Source organism: Toxorhynchites rutilus, chromosome 1 (assembly GCF_029784135.1).
Source record: "Toxorhynchites rutilus septentrionalis strain SRP chromosome 1, ASM2978413v1, whole genome shotgun sequence".
In the NCBI taxonomy this organism is placed as follows: domain Eukaryota; kingdom Metazoa; phylum Arthropoda; class Insecta; order Diptera; family Culicidae; genus Toxorhynchites; species Toxorhynchites rutilus.
Genome location: NC_073744.1, coordinates 177,781,714 through 177,804,189, shown reverse-complemented (window position 1 = coordinate 177,804,189; position 22,476 = coordinate 177,781,714). Strand labels below are relative to the sequence as shown.

At 41.6% G+C, this 22,476-nt stretch overlaps 1 protein-coding gene and 1 non-coding gene across 4 annotated transcripts; both read left to right on the top strand.

Annotated features, from left to right (window-relative positions):
• The first annotated feature begins 17,019 nt into the window (after positions 1-17,019).
• LOC129763770 (U4 spliceosomal RNA) lies at positions 17,020-17,157 on the top strand. The gene has a single exon (XR_008741028.1). It is a non-coding gene; the product is annotated as a U4 spliceosomal RNA (small nuclear RNA).
• Positions 17,158-17,343: 186 nt separating this feature from the next.
• On the top strand, positions 17,344-20,742 carry LOC129771040 (probable Dol-P-Man:Man(7)GlcNAc(2)-PP-Dol alpha-1,6-mannosyltransferase). 3 transcript variants are annotated; one of them, XM_055774323.1, is made up of 7 exons: positions 17,344-17,678; positions 17,744-17,920; positions 17,981-18,113; positions 18,284-18,983; positions 19,052-19,192; positions 19,497-19,601; positions 19,678-20,742. In XM_055774323.1, exons 2-7 carry the CDS (start codon positions 17,795-17,797, stop codon positions 20,573-20,575), a joined length of 2,103 nt encoding a protein of 700 aa, XP_055630298.1. In that variant the 5' UTR covers positions 17,344-17,678; positions 17,744-17,794; the 3' UTR covers positions 20,576-20,742. The 3 variants fall into 3 exon arrangements, with proteins under 3 accessions (XP_055630298.1, XP_055630287.1, XP_055630307.1); XM_055774312.1 differs by having other exon boundaries at positions 17,731-17,920; XM_055774332.1 differs by lacking the exon at positions 17,344-17,678 and having other exon boundaries at positions 17,783-17,920; positions 17,967-18,113.
• The last annotated feature ends 1,734 nt before the right edge of the window (positions 20,743-22,476 follow it).

The window sequence follows — 22,476 nt, the reverse complement described above, 5'->3', positions numbered from 1 at the left end:
GGGATCCCCCGCAATATGGACATTTATGCTCAGTCGCACTGCAGGATTTCCCCTCATGTTGCTCTCCGCAAGTGGCACAGCGCTCCTTGTTGGCACAATAATCCGAAGTGTGACCAACTGACTTGCATTTGTTGCAAGTCATGGGCTTTGGCACGAAGAGTCGCACAGGTAGTCTCAATTTGTCCACCATAACGTAGTTAGGGAGGGCGGCACCAACAAAGGTGACTCGAAACGAGTCGGACGGCGTAAATTTAGTTTGGTCCCCATCATGGGAAAGTTTCCCGAGTTGGCGACAGTCCAAGATTTTCACTTCCATTGAGGGGAGCTTCTTGAACTTGCCTTTTCCTTCTGCTTTTATTTGTTCGCTCGTCAGACCCGTTTCAGTTATCACCCCCTCAATTTCTACGTTATGGGAGGGTATAAATGTTCGATATTCGAGAGTGAAATGTTGATCAGCAACAATCTCGTTTGCGTGTTTCCGTTCATTCACGACAACTCGCAATTTGTTCGGTCTAACCCTGCGAATTTCAGATACAGAAGTGTATCTGGCCAGATCTTTCATGATCTGAATCACGTTAAGGTTTTTTCCTTTCGGTTTTGGCCGGAGGAAAACAACCCAAGGGCCAGTTCCAGGTGCATCTTCTGGATAAACTCTGACACGTGGAGCGGAGACAACAGAGGGGGAAAACGAGGACGAGGACGAGGACGAGGACGAGGACGAGGACGAGGACGAGGACAAGGACGAGGACGAGGACGAGGACGAGGATGAGGATGAGGATGAGGATGAGGATGAGGACGAGGACGAGGACGAGGACGAGGATGAGGATGAGGACGAGGACGAGGACGAGGATTGGGTTGGATCGGAAGCATCAGCGAAATCGATGATGGGAGAGGGGGAGTGGAAGTAACAGTGGGTTGAGAAGGGAGGCTTGCAATTTTCTTAGAGGGGGGCTTGGTAGGATGAGCGGATTCGTCCCCAGAAGAATTATCTTCCTTATTAGGGACTCGTTTATGTTTTTTCCCAGATCTTGTATGAGATTCATTATCGGAGATCTCCATCTCTGGAGATCCTCCACTATTCTCCATTTTACAAAAATTTCTGTCTTATTTCTAAATTATTATTGATTTTAACAATAATCTTAAAAAAAAATAGCAAAAAAAATTATGATAATAGTATCAAACTATGAACAAATGAATTGAATAATAATATTAATAATAAATATGTGTACCTTAATATATAAGTTGTTCCAATAATGCGCTCTACTGCCCTAATCAGGGAGAGACAGAGGCTACGCGCTACGGAGACAACACAATAGCGCAAGAATAGCTTACGCAGCCACGTGATGATGAATCCCGTTTGCGACAGTCACGCGATGGCGATCCCGTTATGCCGAATCAGTTCAACAGCCGCAATCCGGCTCGCTGCAAGAGCGCTGCTTCCTTTGTTCCTTCGTTCCACTTCACAAAAGGTCAGGTCGAAAGCGGACAGCAATGACCTTCACTCGTACCAATAGCACAATAGCAAAAGTGGCAACGCACAATACCGACACTGAACTTTACTCGTAAAGAGTTGGATAGCGAATGATCTCTCCTCCGTTAATCCACGTTGCCAGGTGTGAATACTTCGTCGGCTCTTGCTGGATACTTGAAGTTGATATCCAGATCCAATTTTTGAACGAGTTTTGTTCATACATAAACCATAAACAAGCCGAATGAAGATGAAGTAAAGAAACAAAATGGGTTAATATCAATTTTCTATACACGCAAGCTCCAAACCGACAAGTCTTCTCAATCGACCTTAGTTCTGGCGTATTGGCCGGTTTCGATTATTCCAACTTGTGCGTTAAAACTCCTCAAACCAGTCCTCTTCTTTGTTTTCCAGACCTAGGATTGTGATACTCCTGTCATTTTCGCTGCGTCTCTCGGGTTCCGCTTGAGAAGAACCACACCACCTCCTTGGAATGAATTTATGAATCTGATACTTTATACGCTTTTTACCTGGATTTAATATTGTATCCGTTATTGGTTGTGCAACGAACAGCAGCTTCAACGCCACTGTCGTCGAGGGAAGCTGCTACGCTTTGCATGATACGGCTAGAGACCTCCAGGGTTCACATATCTTTAACACACGGTTCCATGCTTCCATGCCATGTTACAAAATAGTATGTCTCCACCGAACAATGGGACTCCGCAGAATGAAAGTGGGTGGAATTGAGTGATTTTTTTAAATATGTTTGGTCGATAATCATGCTACTCACGGCACTTTGGTGAAGACTGCAAGCGAACGGTTGTGAGGGCTTCCGTTTTAAAGGGTGTGTCACATCAAATTGCATCACGGAAAAAACGCTGTAGAAATTCGCCCAGTAGACCGATCCTTTTGAAAATTTTAGACAGTAAAATAAAAACTATTAAACAACTTTTGGCATTTTCTTTTTATTCATACTTCGAGCCCAAGCCCGTATGCTCGCACCTTCCTCTTTACCCCGTCCATAAGGTTCTGTACAACGTCAGGTTGTAGTTTTTTTGGAACAGAAATCCATTTTCTCTTGAAGTCCGCCTCCGATTTGACAACTTTTGGGTTCTTCCGGAGGGCCTGCTTCATAATCGCCCAATATTTCTCTATTGGGCGAAGCTCCGGCGCGTTGGGCGGGTTCATTTCCTTTGGCACGAAGGTGACCCCGTTGGCTTCGTACCACTCCAACACGTCCTTTGAATAGTGGCACGAAGCGAGATCCGGCCAGAAGATGGTCGGGCCCTCGTGCTGCTTCAATAGTGGTAGTAAGCGCTTCTGTAGGCACTCCTTAAGGTAAACCTGCCCGTTTACCGTGCCGGTCATCACGAAGGGGGCGCTCCGCTTTCCGCAAGAGCAGATCGCTTGCCACACCATGTACTTTTTGGCAAACTTGGATAGTTTCTGCTTGCGAATCTCCTCCGGAACGCTGAATTTGTCTTTTGCGGAGAAGAACAACAGGCCCGGCAGCTGACGAAAGTCCGCTTTGACGTAGGTTTCGTCGTCCATTACCAGGCAATGCGGCTTCGTCAGCATTTCGGTGTACAGCTTCCGGGCTCGCGTCTTCCCCACCATGTTTTGCCTTCCGTCGCGGTTAGGAGCCTTCTGAACCTTGTATGTACGCAGGCCCTCTCGCTGCTTGGTCCGCTGGACGAATGAACTTGACAAATTCAGCTTATTGGCGACATCCCGGACCGAACTTCTCGGATCACGTCTAAACTGCTTAACTACGCGCTTGTGATCTTTTTCACTGACGGAGCATCCATTTTTGCATCCATTTGAAAAATTGACAGTGAAGCATGGCCAACGTGATCTATACACTCTTATCTGATTATAAGGGTAAGCTGAAGATATAATTCCAAAAAATTAAATTTCTACAGCGTTTTTTCCGTGATGCAATTTGATGTATCTTCCCAGCGGAATACACCTGGAGAGAGTTGATGGGACTCTTCAAGGTCTTACCCCTACACCAATCTCCACGGTTCTATGGACACATAACCACCACTGGTCACAGACTATCGAACCGGACTTACAATTTCACATAGTTTTTTATTTTATTTTTGGATTTTATCTTTCCGCTTCTCACGGTTTCGGCGTTCCCTACTAAAGTGTTCTCATTTTTCAGAAACGGATTTTCGGACTTCGCGATCTCTCGAAATTTTCGTACTTTGCCTTCTCTCTATTTGCGTTCTCTCGAAAAATAATTACCGAGAGGAGTAAATCAGAACTGTTCTACTATGTCCTTTAATTTTTGAATGATCACAGAATTGAACCTTACAACACAATATGATTAAACCATGTTTAAGTTTTAGTTTTGAAGCATGCAGCTCTCGAATACCCCCTCGATTCGCAACACGGCCCATAAAACAAGCCGCATTGTTAGTCTATACTAGTTGTTGCTCCGTGTCGTACTGAATTCGGGGCTTTCCGATGATTTGCTATACACAGAGATGCCAACCTTCCTGATGTTTCAGGATTTCCCAGACTTTTTAGCACGCTCCCTGATATCCTGACGAATACTCAATTTATCCTGATTTTTCTGAAATGATCCTGATTTTTCCTGAATTTTGTTCCATGCCAAAGTTTACTGTCATGCCAGTTCTCCGGCTCGCACTTCACATATTTCTCTACCCTCAATTGTTTCGTGGCTTCTCAAAACATTGCTAGAAAATTTCTTTAAATCAGATTGTCTGACGAATGTATGAAATTACAACGAGATTAAGTTTGATGGACAACATTGCTTTATTGAGGATAATGTGTATGTAGGTGTATCCCCAAAGTTATTAATGTAGGAATACGTTTCAGAGTGTAAAATTGCTCAAGAGAACACTTTTGAATCCACAGTCAATATAAAAAGATTTTATATGTAATTTGTTCGTCTGATTGAAAGTTTTTTTTTATCCCATTTATTCATTTATTAGGCTCATTAGCATTTTAGCTGTAACAGAGCCGGGTTTTAATCGTGTACATGTACATATGTTTATGTTTCTATAAACTGTGAATTACACAGTAGTTAGTAGTAGCCATTTAGGCATTAAGTTTTCTGTTCCATTACATTATGGTAAATTACACAGTAGTAGCCATTTCGGCGTAAGGGTATTCTTTCTGTTCTTCCATTGTTCACAGCAGACCGGACAGCGGAGACAGTTGATATTGATCATTGTTGGGTTATTTATAGAACAGCAGCCCGATGTTTCTTGCAGAGCAGAGCAGTTGTATGGATGAATTGATCTTTGTTCCACCGTGGATCGATTTCCATCGCTGATGATGGTTGCGTGGACGTAGTTATTCTATAACAACACAAAGATGGTCAATTGAGGGCCCTGAGTTTGAACTCACGACCGATCGCTTAGTAAGCGAACGCGTAACCAAGTGGCTACGAAGACCCCTCTGATTGAAAGTTAAATAAACTTAAAAGATGGGACTATGGTAAATATATCTATAACCGTACTAAATAAAGGGTGTGTCACATCAAATTGCATCACGGAAAAAACGCTGTAGAAATTCGACCAGTAGACCGATCCTTTTGAAAATTTTAGACAGTAAAATAAAAACTATTAAACAACTTTTGGCATTTTCTTTTTATTCATACTTCGAGCCCAAGCCCGTATGCTCGCACCTTCCTCTTTACCCCGTCCATAAGGTTCTGTACAACGTCAGGTTGTAGTTTTTTTTAACAGAAATCCATTTTCTCTTGAAGTCCGCCTCCGATTTGACAACTTTTGGGTTCTTCTGGAGGGCCTGCTTCATAATCTCCCAATATTTCTCTATTGGGCGAAGCTCCGGCGCGTTGGGCGGGTTCATTTCCTTTGGCACGAAGGTGACCCCGTTGGCTTCGTACCACTCCAACACGTCCTTTGAATAGTGGCACGAAGCGAGATCCGTCCAGAAGATGGTCGGGCCCTCGTGCTGCTTCAATAGTGGTAGTAAGCGCTTCTGTAGGCACTCCTTAAGGTAAACCTGCCCGTTTACCGTGCCGGTCATCACGAAGGGGGCGCTCCGCTTTCCGCAAGAGCAGATCGCTTGCCACACCATGTACTTTTTGGCAAACTTGGAGAGTTTCTGCTTGCGAATCTCCTCCGGAACGCTGAATTTGTCCTCTGCGGAGAAGAACAACAGGCCTGGCAGCTGACGAAAGTCCGCTTTGACGTAGGTTTCGTCGTCCATTACCAGGCAATGCGGCTTCGTCAGCATTTCGGTGTACAGCTTCCGGACTCGCGTCTTCCCCACCATGTTTTGCCTTTCGTCGCGATTAGGAGCCTTCTGAACCTTGTATGTACGCAGGCCCTCCCGCTGCTTGGTCCGCTGGACGAATGAACTTGACAAATTCAGCTTATTGGCGACATCCCGGACCGAACTTCTCGGATCACGTCTAAACTGCTTAACTACGCGCTTGTGATCTTTTTCACTGACGGAGCATCCATTTTTGCCGTTCTTCACCTTCCGGTCGATGGTTAGGTTCTCGAAGTATCGTTTTAGTACTCTGCTGACCGTGGATTGGACGATTCCCAGCATCTTATCGATGTCCCGATGTGACAACTCCGGATTCTCGAAATGAGTGCACAGGATTAATTCACGACGCTCTTTTTCGTTCGACGACATTTTTCCAAATTTACGAAAAATTGACAGTGAAGCATGGCCAACGTGATCTATACACTCTTATCTGATTATAAGCGAAAGCTGAAGATATAATTCCTAAAAATTAAATTTCTACAGCGTTTTTTCCGTGATGCAATTTGATGTGACACACCCTTTATTATGAAAATTAGGAAAAAATCAACAAGTCTTCCCCTGCTGATATGCTTTCCTCATTTGTTGAGTAAAGATTTATTCCAAAGCATGGATGATGAGTTCGGTAAAAATTTGAATATTGATTTCTCTGCAATTGACTGTAGTTATGCTGTAGGTTTTTCGGAAAAAATATAAACGATCAAAAAGTCAGGCGAAACACTAGCATTTCCGCTTATGCGAGGATTTATACCATGCTTATTAATTCTTTTACATATCCGGTCTTCGCCCGAAGGAAGGAAGACATAGAACTAAGGATATAAAATAAAATTATAATGCTTTGATTGGAAATGATGTTTTTGTTTTCCCAAAAATCGACATTAACTTTTCGGACCACCCAATATGAACTATCCTGATTTATCCTGATTTATACAAATACAGCGTCATTCATAACACTATGTACGTTCTAGACACTCTTCAATCAAATTCAGTGAATTATTGAATTTGTTTACTTAAAAAAAGCAGTATAGTAGGGGATAAAACCGAAGAGACGTAAAATGCACCAAGGGATGTCAATTTGAACAACTTTTCTAATATCCAAGTAGTTTTTTCTGTATCTCTTAACAAATTTACATCTCCGAGGCTCCCAAAAACATTATTTCCAAAGAAATGATACACAAAAATCCAAAATCAATTGTTTTTTTTCCAAAATATATATATTTATCAAGGCTCATATGGCGTTAGCCTCACGGGGCCGGGAGTCCAATACTTTGACAATTTTTCTTATTATCTATGTTAGTAATATGTAACCGACTACTCGCGGTTGGCACGAAGTTAGTATTACAAGTGTTTTCGTAATTGGGATGTTGCTGTCTCCAATGCTCTGTACGTGTGCCCGACACGGGATACTTCCTATTGGGATGCAGCTGACCATTAATCAGCAACGCCCCCCTAGTCTGTACCTCATATCTAGCGTGGTGCGTCTTTCTCGACTCGAGGAATCCAGGATAGAATGGTCACTAGCCGGCGCAATCATCAGTTCGTGTAGAGTTGTCATGAGCGGTACAACCTTTGGCTCTTGTTGAATGATCAGTGGACTGCACAACCTTTGGCCCGTGTATCTGTAAAGAGTGTGTGTATGTATTGCCGCGACTAAGTAAAAGTTTATCGATCGTATAGGAGGGATATAAAACGGGGACACAACGAAGGAAACATCATTAAACGTTGACATCGGCGTTCCTGAGGAACAGGTATAGATGAAGCAGAAGATCAGGATCACGGCTACCTAAGATATCCCGGACGGGGATATCCGATTGTCTGCCTTGTGCTCTCAGTACTCTAGAGAGCTGAGAGCGAGCAGCATGGAACCGGATACACGACCAGACAACATGCTCGATGTCGTGGTAGCCATCGCCACAATCACAAAGATTGTTTGCTGCGAGCCCAATGCGATAGAGATGCGCGTTTAGGTTGTAGTGATTGGACATAAGCCGAGATATCAGGCGAATGAAATCACGACCTACATTCAATCCCTTGAACCATGCACTCGTCGAGACCTTAGGGATAATCGTATGTAACCAACGACCGAACTCATCTTCACTCCACATGCGCTGCCAACTTACGAGCGTGTGCTGACGAGGAATGTGAAAAAAATCGTTATAAGCAATTTGCCTTTCAAAAAGTGTGCCTTCTGAAGCACCCACCTTAGCTAGCGAGTCCGCCTTCTCATTCCCCGGAATCGAGCAATGAGAGGGAACCCATGCTAAGGTAATCTTGAATAATTTTTCGACCAAAACACTCAATAGTTGTCTTATTCTTGTTAGGAAATAAGATGAGCGTTTATCAACTTTCATTGAGCGGATTGCCTCTATTGAGCTGAGAATAAAATAATGGTCGATGGGCAGTGTTTCAATGATCCCTAGAGCATTTCAGTGACATACACGGAACAAGGATCTTTGAGTTTGAAAGAGGCACTGGAATTTTCATTGAAGATGCCGAAGCCAGTGGACCCGTTTATGAATGAACCGTCAGTAATCCAGACCCTCCATAAATCCATTGTGTTGGCGGCAACTATAGCAATCGCAGAAAAACGAATTTTCCTCTTCCGTTTTCAACCGAAGAACACAACCCTGGAAAATACTTGTAATGTGTTGTACTTTGACGCCACTTTCGACCTGGAAACAGTGCGCGAATTCGCATGAATTGAATCATCGAATCATCGAGCAAACCCAAAAACACTCCTAAATTTACACAAGATTTGATTTTTTTTATTATTCCGGGTATTACTTCAGAATGCATCGATCTGTTGCATTAAATTGTATTGAAATAACTCTTTATTGAATGGTTCTGTGGCCCTGAAAAGCGTCATGTTTTTCCTTTTGATCTGTACAATTTTAGGAGCACAAATTGGGCCAATCAGAACAGGGGATTTAGCTAATAATGGTTGATGTTTTACTATTTTTAATAATTTATCTCGTGGAATAAATAGCGTGAAAATATTTCCAATCAATTGATGCAATCATCTCTGTCGAGCTGTATGTCTTCCAAATCTTTTCTGTACACATTCAGATGTTCAGATTTTCATTTGACGATGGGCCTTGGGTGCCAATACTCTCTAAAGAAAACTTTGCTTAGTAGGATATTCCTCTCTCTGATACAAAGATTGGTCAAATTAATCGCAAGCAATAGATTGTCACGCTAGCAGCAACAACAATTATGGCGTCGATGGCGCGGGTCGAGGATCGTATGAAAATTTCGTGCAAAGTCAACTTGTGACAACTAATAGGGTTTGTTTTACCCCTGCAGATGCGTACCTTTACCCAGTCGTTTGCTACCCAGGTCTTCTCATCGACCTTTGAGAAACACAGTAGGGATTTTTACTATGGACATAGGCTTGTGGTGTAAGTGTGAGTAACTATTCCTTGTTTAAATACTTTCCTATACCAGTGAATTTTTCATGCATTAATCCAGTAATCTCTATTGGCGATCTAACGTACAAATCTACACTTAGGCGGCGCTGCGATGAAAGTGATGATAGTTTTAAATTTTGCCATGTGAGCTTATTGGTTTGTAGTTCTTTCCATAAATTACAATGTTATAATCATAAAAGATTAAAGGGTGTGTCACATCAAATTGCATCACGGAAAAAACGCTGTAGAAATTTAATTTTTAGGAATTATATCTTCAGCTTTCGCTTATAATCAGATAAGAGTAGTATAGATCACGTTGGCCATGCTTCACTGTAAATTTTTCGTAAATTTGGAAAAATGTCGTCGAACGAAAAAGAGCGTCGTGAATTAATCCTGTGCACTCATTTCGAGAATCCGGAGTTGTCACATCGGGACATCGATAAGATGCTGGGAATCGTCCAATCCACGGTCAGCAGAGTACTAAAACGATACTTCGAGAACCTAACCATCGACCGGAAGGTGAAGAACGGCAAAAATGGATGCTCCGTCAGTGAAAAAGATCACAAGCGCGTAGTTAAGCAGTTTAGACGTGATCCGAGAAGTTCGGTCCGGGATGTCGCCAATAAGCTGAATTTGTCAAGTTCATTCGTCCAGCGGACCAAGCAGCGAGAGGGCCTGCGTACATACAAGGTTCAGAAGGCTCCTAACCGCGACGAAAGGCAAAACATGGTGGGGAAGACGCGAGCCCGGAAGCTGTACACCGAAATGCTGACGAAGCCGCATTGCCTGGTAATGGACGACGAAACCTACGTCAAAGCGGACTTTCATCAGCTGCCGGGCCTGTTGTTCTTCTCCGCAGAGGACAAATTCAGCGTTCCGGAGGAGATTCGCAAGCAGAAACTATCCAAGTTTGCCAAAAAGTACATGGTGTGGCAAGCGATCTGCTCTTGCGGAAAGCGGAGCGCCCTCTTCGTGATGACTGGCACGGTAAACGGGCAGGTTTACCTTAAGGAGTGCCTACAGAAGCGCTTACTACCACTATTGAAGCAGCACGAGGGCCCGACCATCTTCTGGCCGGATCTCGCTTCGTGCCACTATTCAAAGGACGTGTTGGAGTGGTACGAAGCCAACGGGGTCACCTTCGTGCTAAAGGAAATGAACCTGCCCAACGCGCCGGAGCTTCGCCCAATAGAGAAATATAGGGCGATTATGAAGCAGGCCCTCCGGAAGAACCCAAAAGTTGTCAAATCGGAGGCGGACTTCAAGAGAAAATAGATTTCTGTTCAAAAAAAAACTACAACCAGACGTTGTACAGAACCTTATGGACGGGGTAAAGAGGAAGGTGCGAGCATACGGGCTTGGGCTCGAAGTATGAATAAAAAGAAAATGCCAAAAGTTGTTTAATAGTTTTTATTTTACTGTCTAAAATTTTCAAAAGGATCGGTCTACTGGTCGAATTTCTACAGCGTTTTTTCCGTGATGCAATTTGATGTGACACACCCTTTATTTGATTGCGATGAGTTTTTAAGAAATTTAATTCTGCGCATTTTTATATATAACATGTTATTTTTTTATCTCTTTCAGTAGTGGAACATGTATAAATTTTGACAATGGTTGAATCAAAGACGGAAATTTGAGAGCACCATCAAAAACAAGTAGAAAAATGCATGGTTCTTGCATGTGAGAACTACCTTGGAAAGTCCGGAAGTAAAACATACATGATTTCTCGCGTAACTTTTGAAAAGGTCCAATGTAACATTTTCGTCAACTCGAGAAAAACGAAGTTGAAGACCCGAACATTAATCCGCGAATTGTCTTGAAAGGTATCGATCTCTATCACTACTTTCTCCACTAGCAGTCAAGAATAACTCTGAAAAACGAAACGTAACTGTTGTTCCGTGATTTTTTTGAAATTTTTGATTTTTTTTTGAAATTTGAAGCCTAAGAACGAAAAATGTTACATTGGACGTTTTGACTGCCGCGTTTGCACATTGGACATACTACGTTGCACGATGAGAATCTGAAACTAACTACTAAACAGCAATCCAAATATCAGCATTTCGTTCTAAAGACAGATTATTGTTATTATCACTCGTTGAATTACACTGAAATCGCTAACAACGCCCGTAAGAAACAAAAACTCAAAACGACCGAAGTACGACATCGTGTTGTTTTTTGACTGCTTTGCTACTTCGAACGTTCCGAGCGTCGGAGTAAAGTGGCGTCCGAAGTAACAGCCGAGTGCTTAAAATACGAATCTGCACATTGGATATTTTTTGTATCGACGATAAAAAGATGAAGAAGGTAGATACATGAACGATTGTTTATGTAATGCATTCAATGATTGAAAACTAATAGCGTGCATCCATTAATTCGATTTGTTTACTTTTGTTACATAGGACCTTTTCAAAAGTTAAGCGAGATTTGTTTTTCAATTTTAGGTTACCTTATCATCATTTTCTCAGTTCAAAAACAGAATCCAGATGTCTCACCAATCGTTACGTTTGGCGTTAGATCGCCAATAAGTAATAACTAATTAATACAAAACATAGACCCAGTCATATCAGGTCCGCAGGAAGGTCTGTACTGCCGTTCTACGCATAGTTGTCCCATGTTACTTTTTGATGATTTTCACTTTTAAAAAAATCTTACGGAAAAACACAATAAAACATATAGTTTATTCCCAACTTTTTAAAAACATCAAGCTCAATTGTTCCATGTTGATATTCTAGGCATAACTGTCCCACCATGTATTTTTTGTAGATCCATATCGAATAAATCGGTTCACGTACAAAAATTTCATGTCACACTTTTAGCAGGCCTAATGCACTCTTTTCTGGTTTGGAAGAACGAAATAATTCTCAAACAAATAAGAAAAAGTTTAACAGAACACGTGTACACCTTATTAGCGAATGCCTAATAACAATGAAATTTATATTCTGCGAAGGTGTTGCAGATCACTCATTTCTTCATAAAACGATGTTTCTATGCATAATCTTTCGAAAGAACACCAAAAAAAATTTTGTTTGTTCCCAGTACATCAAAAAACAACATCAAGTTCATTTGTCCCATGTTGATATTCTAGGCATAACAGTCCCACCATGAATTTTTAAACCCGTAATCAAGCCTAATTGATTCAGTGAGATTTCATTAAAATGACATGTGACAGTTCATTAAACAATAGTATAGTGCTTCTAAAAACACGGTGTATTGCTAAATTGAAATGCTTAAAGCTTTTGGTAGACAAATATGCGAGACAACTTTGATTGCGTTTTTCTCAGTTGCTGATTTTGGAACATGGGACAACTATGCGTAGAACGGCAGTGTACATCTGCAAATTGTTTCCGCAGACCATTTGTCCAAAAAACGGAGAATAACTCGTGATACGCATCGACTCACATTGTGATCTAACGCCGAATTGCAGATTGCTCGATTGCTCGTTGGGGAGGAAAGCGAAAAAACATACCCATTTTAATTGTCAAATTGTTCACATTTTTACTATATTTTCTGTTCGTGTTTCAAAAAAGGCTTTACTCTAAAACATAATACACTGAAAATAATTCTAGATTGTGAAAAATAAATCAGGACGCCCCAAATAGATCTCAAAATCAGGACAGATGGTTGATGAGGTTTAGAAAGCTTATGAAAAATCTACGGATTTTACATAGATTTCGACTCTCAGTCATGAATTCTTACATAACCGTGATAAACCTGTTCAAGAAAGGCATATCCTTCAATGGCGCGAAGTCTTCACAAGTCCACAAGTCTTATAGATCCACAGAACATTCGAAGAAAAGCTAACCACACTATTTATCCGATGCTAGAACAGTAAAAGATGTATAAAGATGAACTCAGTAAGATCTGCAACATTCATTGGAAAGAACATACAGATTTTAATGATGGAATCACATTTTGAATCGTAATCTTATCTCACATGCGAAAGGACGGTAGTTTAGCGTTTCCGAAATGTCTAGCTCCAATGTTGTTGTCGCTTCCGCATTCTTCGGCACCAGTTCAGAGAATATTTTGTACATAGAACATGAACAAAACGAAAAAGCGGAATAGATTGCTGTTGAACAATGTCAAACATCGAACTGATATTTAATATTTAACGTAACGCAATCATGTACTGACAGGTTTAACCAAAAGATTGGGGAAAAAAGTTAAATATTCAATAACTGAATATTCGCTTGTCGTGTTTTGCATCATATATATTTGATCAGTACACGTAAATAAAATGTTATCTGTTAAAAACTGTCACAAATATTTGGCTTCGGTCAAACAGAAATGACAAACGAAAAAGTGTTTGTACCAAATTCATACCAAACTTTATCTGTTAAAAAGTGCAAAATATTTAACCTCCGGAAAAACAGTGTACGGTCACCCTAAGTATAGCATTTCTTGTGAAATTTCAATAGAAATCTTATCTCACAGATATTTAGAAAAAATAGCAAACTATTAATTTTTGCTAGCAGATACACAAAAAACCACCTGGGATCCCTAGCCCCAAAATAGACCTACAACTTATATAATTTCTTTTGAAAATACAGGCAAACTTTTTGACGTGGGACTACGTCTAACCGGAGTATATGGGGGTAATATGAGAACTGAACACGCAGGAAAAAATGCAAGATTTCGAGTGCTTATAACTCGAACATTTTCTACTGGATCGGAAAGATATTTGCATCAATTGATAGGGAATATTTCTACGCATCTATCACAATTAACAAAATGTTATTTTTCATTAGTAAAATAATTGAATAACTGTAAAATGTTAAGCGTTATCTGAACGCCCTAGCTGCCTCGTTTTGATTGGCCCGCTTTACGGTTTCCCCAACACAGACTTCAAAACCAAGCAGCGTTGGAGAAATCGACATTGCAAATACATGAAAGTAGGGGAAGCTTTTGTTCCCACCGAAATGTGTTTCCCTAACACAGACTTCAAATCCAAGGAGCGTGGGGAAGTTGGCATTGCAAATACATGCAAGTCGGGGCATTTTTGCTCCAACTGAAATGTATTTCCTTAACACAGACTTCAAATCCAAGAAGCTTGGGAAAATTGGCATTGCAAATTCATGCAAATCGGGGGCATTTTTGTTCCGACTAAAAAATGTTTCCTCAACACAGGCTTCAGAACCAAGTTGTCTAGGGAAATTGGGATTGCAAGTTCATGCAGGTCGGGAGTATTTTTGTTCCGACTGAAATCTGTTTACCTATAAAGACTTCTAAACCAAGGTGTTTGGAGAAATCGGCATTGCAAATACATGCAAACTGTGGATACTTTTGTACTCGCTTGCCTTCGTGTAGACTAGAGTGCGTTTCCCTAACACGGTCTCACAACGCAAATATATTGAATTCAATTGAATTCGGAAATTATTTCATTCAATCAAAAGTTTAATAAATACAAACAAATTATTACTAAGCTAAGGTGGTCCCACGTCAACCTTGCGGTTATATCATAGATATAATCCACCCATTTTTTTCTGTGAGGGGATAGGGACCGCATGAAAAAAATCGTGCAAAACTTCACCAGTAGATTCAAAAAATCGTGTTCGGTACACATTTTGAACAAAACTTTTTTTGTGCGGTAGATAGGGGCCGCATAAAAAAAAAGTTTCCCCCAAGAAAATAAGTGAAATCCACGCCGTTCGCCGTTCAATTTCCTTTTGTTTCCCTGCTTTGCGATGGGACAGTTTGCCTTTTCGGTTCCACGTGGCTGTTTTGTGCTTTTAGGTGCATGTCGAAACGTGTTGCTGTTAGAAATTATGTCATGCAAAAACTTAGAAAAACTTGGAGCATTGGATGAGAGGAGGGGAATTATTTCAGAAGTGGATAATTAAGACGCAAATATGCTTTTTTCGCACTGAAATGCATATAAACTATCGAAAAAAAAAGTCACAGGAGGGTTGTGTCCAAGACACGACCGCATATTTAACGTAGGATTTCGTTAGGCTATCTGCTACATGCTGATTTAAGATATGTTAGAAGAATTACATTGTTAAACTCTTCGATAATGATGTGGGTCCGTTTTGTCTGGTTGTTAAGTATTGTTTATTCACTCCACCAGTGTCCATAACCGAGTGATAATGATAGAAGGATGGTGATAAGTCATTAGATGGTGCGTATAACATACCAAAGCCGCCCTCTGTGGTCCTGGACGAGATGGCTCCTGTGTTATGTATGGATGATATTAAGAATAAAAGCTCATCAAAGTAATATAAGATAATTATCAATATCGAACACATGTTTTCTCACCAGAAAAAAAGTGTTACTATAGTATAGAGAAAATATATTTGAAATGGAAAAGGTAATTTCATTCATAATTTTTCATTTTCTGAGTGTTCATTCAACCCATTTCCTTTTCGCTCCAAACCCAACGGAACACGATGCTACATGCCTCAGTGCGAATTTCAAATGGCTAACAGCACCCAATACGATATGTAGAGCATATGTGAAATCACTTTTTCGAATATTCCTTCATTTTTCCAATTTTTCTCGTCACATGAACTTTCCTCGGGAGAAAAAATATCGTTTCATATTTCAAGTCATTTTAACACAATAGCTACCATATACAATTTTACACTCACAGTTATGCTAAAAGTTTTACAATACATGATCGGTCATTGATATGAATTTTCATGAAGCAACCAACATAAAAGTTCCACATTTAAATTTTATTTATATTCTATCAAGCATAAGTTCTATTCAGTTCATTGAAACATCATTCTTCAATCAACCCATCGAAATATTCTTATTGGAACGAAAACACACTTGTTCATCGCTCCCAACTTATTCGCCAGCACGTATGCAATCAGCAATGCCGACGCTAGTTGCAATGAGCACTATCCGTTTGTGCGCGTCGTTAGTTAAACTATCGACCACGAGGGTATTTACATGCTGATTTCCCTCAGACACCTTGTATTGAAATCTCTGTTAGGGAATACATGTCGGTGGGAAAAAAAGCCCCCCCCCTGCTTTCATGTGTTTGCAATGTCGATTTCCCCCAGGCAGCTTGGTTTTGATGTCTCTGTTAGGGACCCGCCGCATGTGTCGTCAATTTCGACCAATCAGAAGTGGGTATTTCCGTTAGGATAGCGGTTGAGATTTTTCAATTGTTCGATAGTTAGTTTCATAACATATATTATTTTATTCAATGTGAGAAATTGTTATGGAGTGACGAAATAGATTGACGCAAAAATCTCATCAATCCATCATGAAATGACTGAGCAATAAGCATTTGAAATTGGACAATTTTCACGGTGCGCTCGATTTTCGATTTTCAATTTGTACCCCATTATGTTCCCGAAAGACGTAATCCTACGTCAAAAACTAAAAGGAAGATAACTTCGTCGAATATGCTTCTTTCCATATACCGCACAAGAACAGAAAACCGCACAAAAACAAGTTTTACTGTATAATGAAATGTTTAAGAGCTCCAATTCATAGAAGATTAAAGTTCGCGTGTTTTTAATATAAAACAAGAGTAGTGGTGATAGATATACGAATAGATTTAAGAATTGAGTGTTCATCAACATTGTTACAATTTCCTTATATCCCATCCTTCTCCTAAAAATATGTCACCCTTCTAAACTCGAGTACACCGCGAGTAATCGGTTTTCCACCTTACTAACCATAGATGTATGAAAATTTTAAAACTATATATATAAACATATAGTTTTAAAATTATATTTAAGAATTCGGCTCCTTTAAACTTAAGTAACTGAGCCTGTAAAAATAAACGAATTAAAAAAAAAAAGAGTAGTGGTACATCAAATCAACGTAAAACTTTTAAAAAACCCTTTATTTAATGAAATGATTTCCAATGTTAGTTCAACAGAATTCAAGATTTTTTCTATTTTTCAGAATAATAGCAGCTTTGCGCAGTGGCAATATCGTAACCAATGAGGTACATCTGAGGTGCGATTATTGCTAGAACAGAATAATAACGCAAACAGTTTCACAACTTCAAACATTTCCCAAAATTAGGCACAAGGAAACTTTCTTATGAAACGGTCCATTCAAACTGTTCCATGGCAACCTACATTGCATGCAATCCAAAAATTTTGCTCCATTTCACGCTCACTGATTCACTTTCCCGCAGGCCAGCGCATCGCATTGCTTGTCCCCCCCCTCCCCTGCAATGGAAACGTCACCGGCATTGTGCAGTGACGGCGATATGTTTATTTTTGTTGGGCATCCACCGCCGTCGGTACGTCTCGTCCGGCTAGACCGACCAACACAGTTGCTGCTTAGAGAGCCTGTGAGCTGTTGATATTTTCGTTCATTTTTGGTTATTTTAAGAACACTTTGCTGCCAAGAAGGGAACCGTTTTGAAGTATCATTTTTATTTCTGGTTACGTTTTTTTCGGTGTTTTCATTTGCGTTATCATCCGCCCACGAGACCGGGACGGGCGAAAGGCTTGTCCCAATGGCGTAATTGGGTGACGCCTCTACGATATCTTAGGATATGGTCGTTTGGTCAGTTCCGAAAATAGTAATTAGGGAAGCAGCAGTACGCAATTTGTTGATAGGTGAGACGATGTTTGATGGAATAAAGTGCGCGACTTAACATCTTTGTATTAGCGACTTTTGTTAGATTTCGAATTTATCCGCAAGCAGAAACCGGAAGCCGAAAATAACGACCAGGATGGCCTTGCTGATATTCTTGATTGCAGCTGCCCACTGCCTTTACACCCCATTCACCAAAGTGGAGGAAAGTTTCAATCTGCAGGCGATGCATGACCTGCTCTATCACCGGCTGAACATATCTGAGGTATGTGTTGCGATGGTATGAGAAATGATTGCAAACATCCGATCAGATTTGTATCCCCAGTATGACCACCACGAGTTTCCAGGCGTCGTTCCGCGAACATTCCTGGGACCACTGTTCATCACGTTCCTGGTGACGCCTGTTGCAACGGTTCTTGATTTTTTCGATGTGAACAAATTCTGGATGCAATATGTCGGTAAATATAACGTGAACTTTTAAATGAAGGTAGTTGGTTGGCATTTGCGCTATAAATTATTCATTTACGCCTGACGTTTGCAGTCACATCAGTCTAGTTACCACGTGCTACTAGTAGTTACTATGGAAACATGACTGATTTTTTCAAACCAAGCTTTTGTCCATTTTCAGTTCGCTTCGCCTTGGCGTCGGTTATTGCGTTCGCATGGGATAAGCTACGGGTAACGATTCTGAGGAGACTTGGTGTGACCGTATCCGTGTGGTACAACTTGATCACCGTTACACAGTTCCATTTCATGTTCTACATGAGTCGACCACTGCCTAACATTATGGCCCTTCCGCTGGTGCTGCTAGCCATCAACTATTGGCTCACACGAAACATCAAACTGTTCATCGTTTGCTCGGGTGCAGCTATCATCATTTTCCGGGCCGAGCTAGCCATGCTGCTGGGGCTATATCTTCTCTACGATTTGTACTACAGCCGAATAAAACTGGATACCGTACTAAAGGCAGCCATTCCTGCGGGGATCCTACTCGTCATCCTAACGGTTGCCGTCGACAGCTTCTTCTGGCAGCGACCGATCTGGCCGGAGGCCGAAGTATTCTGGTTTAACACAGTGCTCAACAAGAGCTCCGAGTGGGGCACTTCGCCCTTCCTGTGGTACCTCTACTCGGCGCTGCCGCGAGCAATGGGTTTTTCGCTGGTGTTCGTTCCATTTGGGCTGGTGCTGGAAACGCGAATACGATCGTTGGTCATCCCGGCGGTCATGTTTGTGCTACTGTTCTCGATGCTGCCCCACAAGGAGCTGCGCTTCATCATCTACGTTTTCCCACTGTTCAACGTGGCGGCGGCTTGTGCATGCAATAGGATGTGGGTATTGGAGAGGGAACCATGGTTTCTCTCATTGTAAGATTTTATTCCGTGGATACCTTTTTCAGATGGATCAATCGACAAAAGACATGGATGAACAAAATGCTATCATTTGTGGCTATCGGTCATCTAGCTGCGAATGCGCTGCTTACCATGTTCCTGCTACTGGTAGCTGGTACCAACTATCCGGGTGGGGTTGCTATTTCAAGGTGGGTTTCAATTGTGATACTACAAACGTTTGCTTTGTTTTCATATTGCTTCGAACGGTTGAACTTTATACTGATTTCAACATTTTGAAGACCAAAGCCCATACGGTTTCCGAAATAAAACACCACAGAAAAGGACTGCAACAAAAACAACCACTTAGAAAAAGTGTAATGAGTTAGAATTATTGTGGCGCGGTATACGGCAAACGTAATGCAATCAGTGGAAAAAAAGAGTTATACAACAAAACAAAACCTTCACAAAAGTCATTCAAAATGTGCAGAAATTACGAAAACATATCCATTGCAGATTCCATCGGCTAGCATCCGGAGGAACCAACGTCTCCGTCCACATTGACAATCTGGCGGCCCAGAGCGGTGTCTCGCGCTTCTCGCAAATCAATCCACAATGGATGTAAGCGTTCTATCCTTATCCACCGTAATCCAGCTCTAATTTCAATTTTGATCTCCTTTTTTTTACTTCCACCCAGCTACAGCAAAGAGGAAAACCTCGTTCCGGGCGATGAGAAGCTGCACAGCTTTGACTATCTGCTAACGGAAGCCCGAGACAAATACTCGGACGAGATGCGGCTTCTCAGCCAAACGCACGAGATTCTCGAGTTCGTCGAGTGCTTCAGCAGCATCGGGTTGCAGTACCAGTCGGTACTGCCCGTGAAGATCAAAACTAAGCCGTGCATCTTCATTATGCAACGACGGAGCTCGGTGGGCACGGACCGAATACGGTTGAATTTCGACGATATCCTCGAGACTACCACGATTGGAGTCAACGGCATCCTGAGTGATCCCGAGTTTCCACCGATTGAAATCGAAGGTGCCTTGGAGGGTAGAGAGAATGATGACGAGGAAGAGGAGGAAGTTGATGACGAAACACCGCCCATAGAGGATAAAGTGGAAGAGCTGAATGAACCCGAACAGACCGATGAAAGCGTTGAAGATACTGAAGCAGAAGCAGAACCAGCGGTGGAGGAAAATAGACTTCCAAAATTGCGAAAGATACGACACAGGCAATGGAAGCCAATCCTAAAACCGACGGAGAATCCAAAGGAACCTTCCAGGGGACGGGAGAAAATCAAAGAAATTCTCAAGGAGAACGCCGATGTTCTAGACGTGGAAACAGAGCGGGAAGACCCGCAGACGGAGAAGCGTGCCAAGATAGCTTCCTACCTGCGGAAGGCATCTTCCTCCTCGACACTGAAGGCGGCACAGAAAATCATTAAGGAAGAGAAACTGAAACAATTGGCTAGTGATTTGATTATAGGCAATAGCGAGCTATGTAATTCGGAGCGGATGTCCACGCGGGAATGTTTGAAAAAGATAGTCGACGAACAGTACGAACCGGGGGACGAAGAAAATGAGGAATTCAGTTAATATTCCCCAAACTGACATCTCGTTTCAGGTGAGTTAGAAAAAAAGACTTTTCCAATGTTATTGTTTGTAACGTTTGTTTTGACGACAATCGAATCCTTTTGAAGCCATGTTTTTGTCATGAACGACAATATTTTTTTGTTGAATAATATTATCCAAGCTAATGGAAATAGATTTTTTTTCTATGCGATAGTGCCGTATCACAATCAATTTTGACATAGGAAGGTAGGCGTATTCCCGTTTCTACTTCACGGTGAAAACGAAATTTACGGCAAACCGTTGAACAACGTTTTGCGAGTTAGTGAAGCGTCAAAGATAATAATAAGTTTTCAGGTAGAATGAACACCTTTCGAATATAAATTATGAATGAAAATTAATCTCTCCGTATCAAATTAGTGTTCAATGTAAACGGAAAACATGTGGTAAAATAATCTCTTACAAAAAAGAAAAAAAATAATTGTAAGGGGTTGTATCTAAGACACGACCGCATATTTTCGACGTAGAACTACGCAATTATATTATGCAATCCACTTGTTTACACTTCGAATATTATTTTAGAATGCATCGACATTTCTTTAATAGATTATGTTCTTCGTTTTAAATAAATTAGATGAACGTCCTTTTACGTTTCATATGATGCCTAGGACTACCAAAATATGTGAACGGAAAAATAGTCAAACGATCATTGTATTTTAAACTTCCCTCTTAAAATAATTGCACATCTCATGTGTTGGCTCCCTAGCCAACTGTTATGGGAAACGCCACCACTTTTACAGCAAAAGGCAGGAACTGTATTCGTCGCCACCACGGTTGTAGTAGCTAAATCTAGCACTGGGAGGGCCGGAACTGGACACGTCGCCACCACGGGATGTGGTAGCTAAATAGCTTTGGGAGGGCCGGATCTGGACACGTCACCACCACGGATGTAGTAGCTATCCTGGCACTTGCAATGCCGCTGGGAGGACCGGAACTGGATTCGTCGCCACCACGGATGTAGTAGTTAAACCTAGCACTGGGAGGGCCGGAACTGGACACGTCACCACCACGGTTGTAGTAGCTAACTGGCACAGGGAGGGCCGGAACTGGATTCTTTGCCACCACGGAATGTAGTAGCAAACCTGGCACTGGGATGGCCGGAACTGGATTCTTTGCCACCACGGAATGTAGTAGCAAACCTGGCACTGGGAGGGCTGGAACTGGAACTCGTCACCACCACGGAATGTAGTAGCTAACTTGGCACTGGGATGGCCCGAACTGGAACTCGTCACCACCACGGAATGTGGTAGCTAACTTGGCAATGGCACTGGGAGGGCCCGAACTGGAACTCGTCACCACCACGGAATGTGGTAGCTAACTTGGCAATGGCACTGGGAGGGCCCGAACTGGAACTCGTCGCCACCACGGAATGTGGTAGCTAACTTGGCAATGGCACTGGGAGGGCCCGAACTGGAACTCGTCGCCACCACGGAATGTAGTAGCTAACTTGGCACTGGCACTGGGAGGCCGGAAACTGTAACTTTCACTTGGAAGTTTTGATCACTAATAATCCAAATCCTAGATTGGTTTTCATTTTATACCCTTCGAACAATTTGAGGTGGCCAATCGTATTCGCTGTTATATTTGTTTTAACGGTTGCTTGGTATGATTTGTTTGGTTACCATAAGAACAAACATTACTGATGTATTGTTTTAACTGTTGCGTAGCATTGGTTGTTTGGTTGGCATGGAGGCGAAATTCTAATTTGACATTCAACATAGTTTGCTTAGATAATTTATTTCGTGCGCGAACATCATGTTTACGTAGTTCTCGAACCGCGAAAGTTCATTCACCTCTAGTGTCTGAAATGACGATTTTTCCAGGCTTCTCAGTTTAAAAGTACGTTTTAGGGAAACATATTCCGGTCT

What these genes read in the sequence shown, in the direction of transcription:
- LOC129771040 (XM_055774323.1), top strand. Translation starts at nt 17,795, where the DNA reads ATGGCCTTGCTGATATTCTTGATTGCAGCTGCCCACTGCCTTTACACC. An exon ending in ACCGGCTGAACATATCTGAG is followed by an intron (nt 17,921 to 17,980) that starts GTATGTGTTGCG and finishes TTGTATCCCCAG; the next exon opens with TATGACCACCACGAGTTTCC. An exon ending in ATTCTGGATGCAATATGTCG is followed by an intron (nt 18,114 to 18,283) that starts GTAAATATAACG and finishes GTCCATTTTCAG; the next exon opens with TTCGCTTCGCCTTGGCGTCG.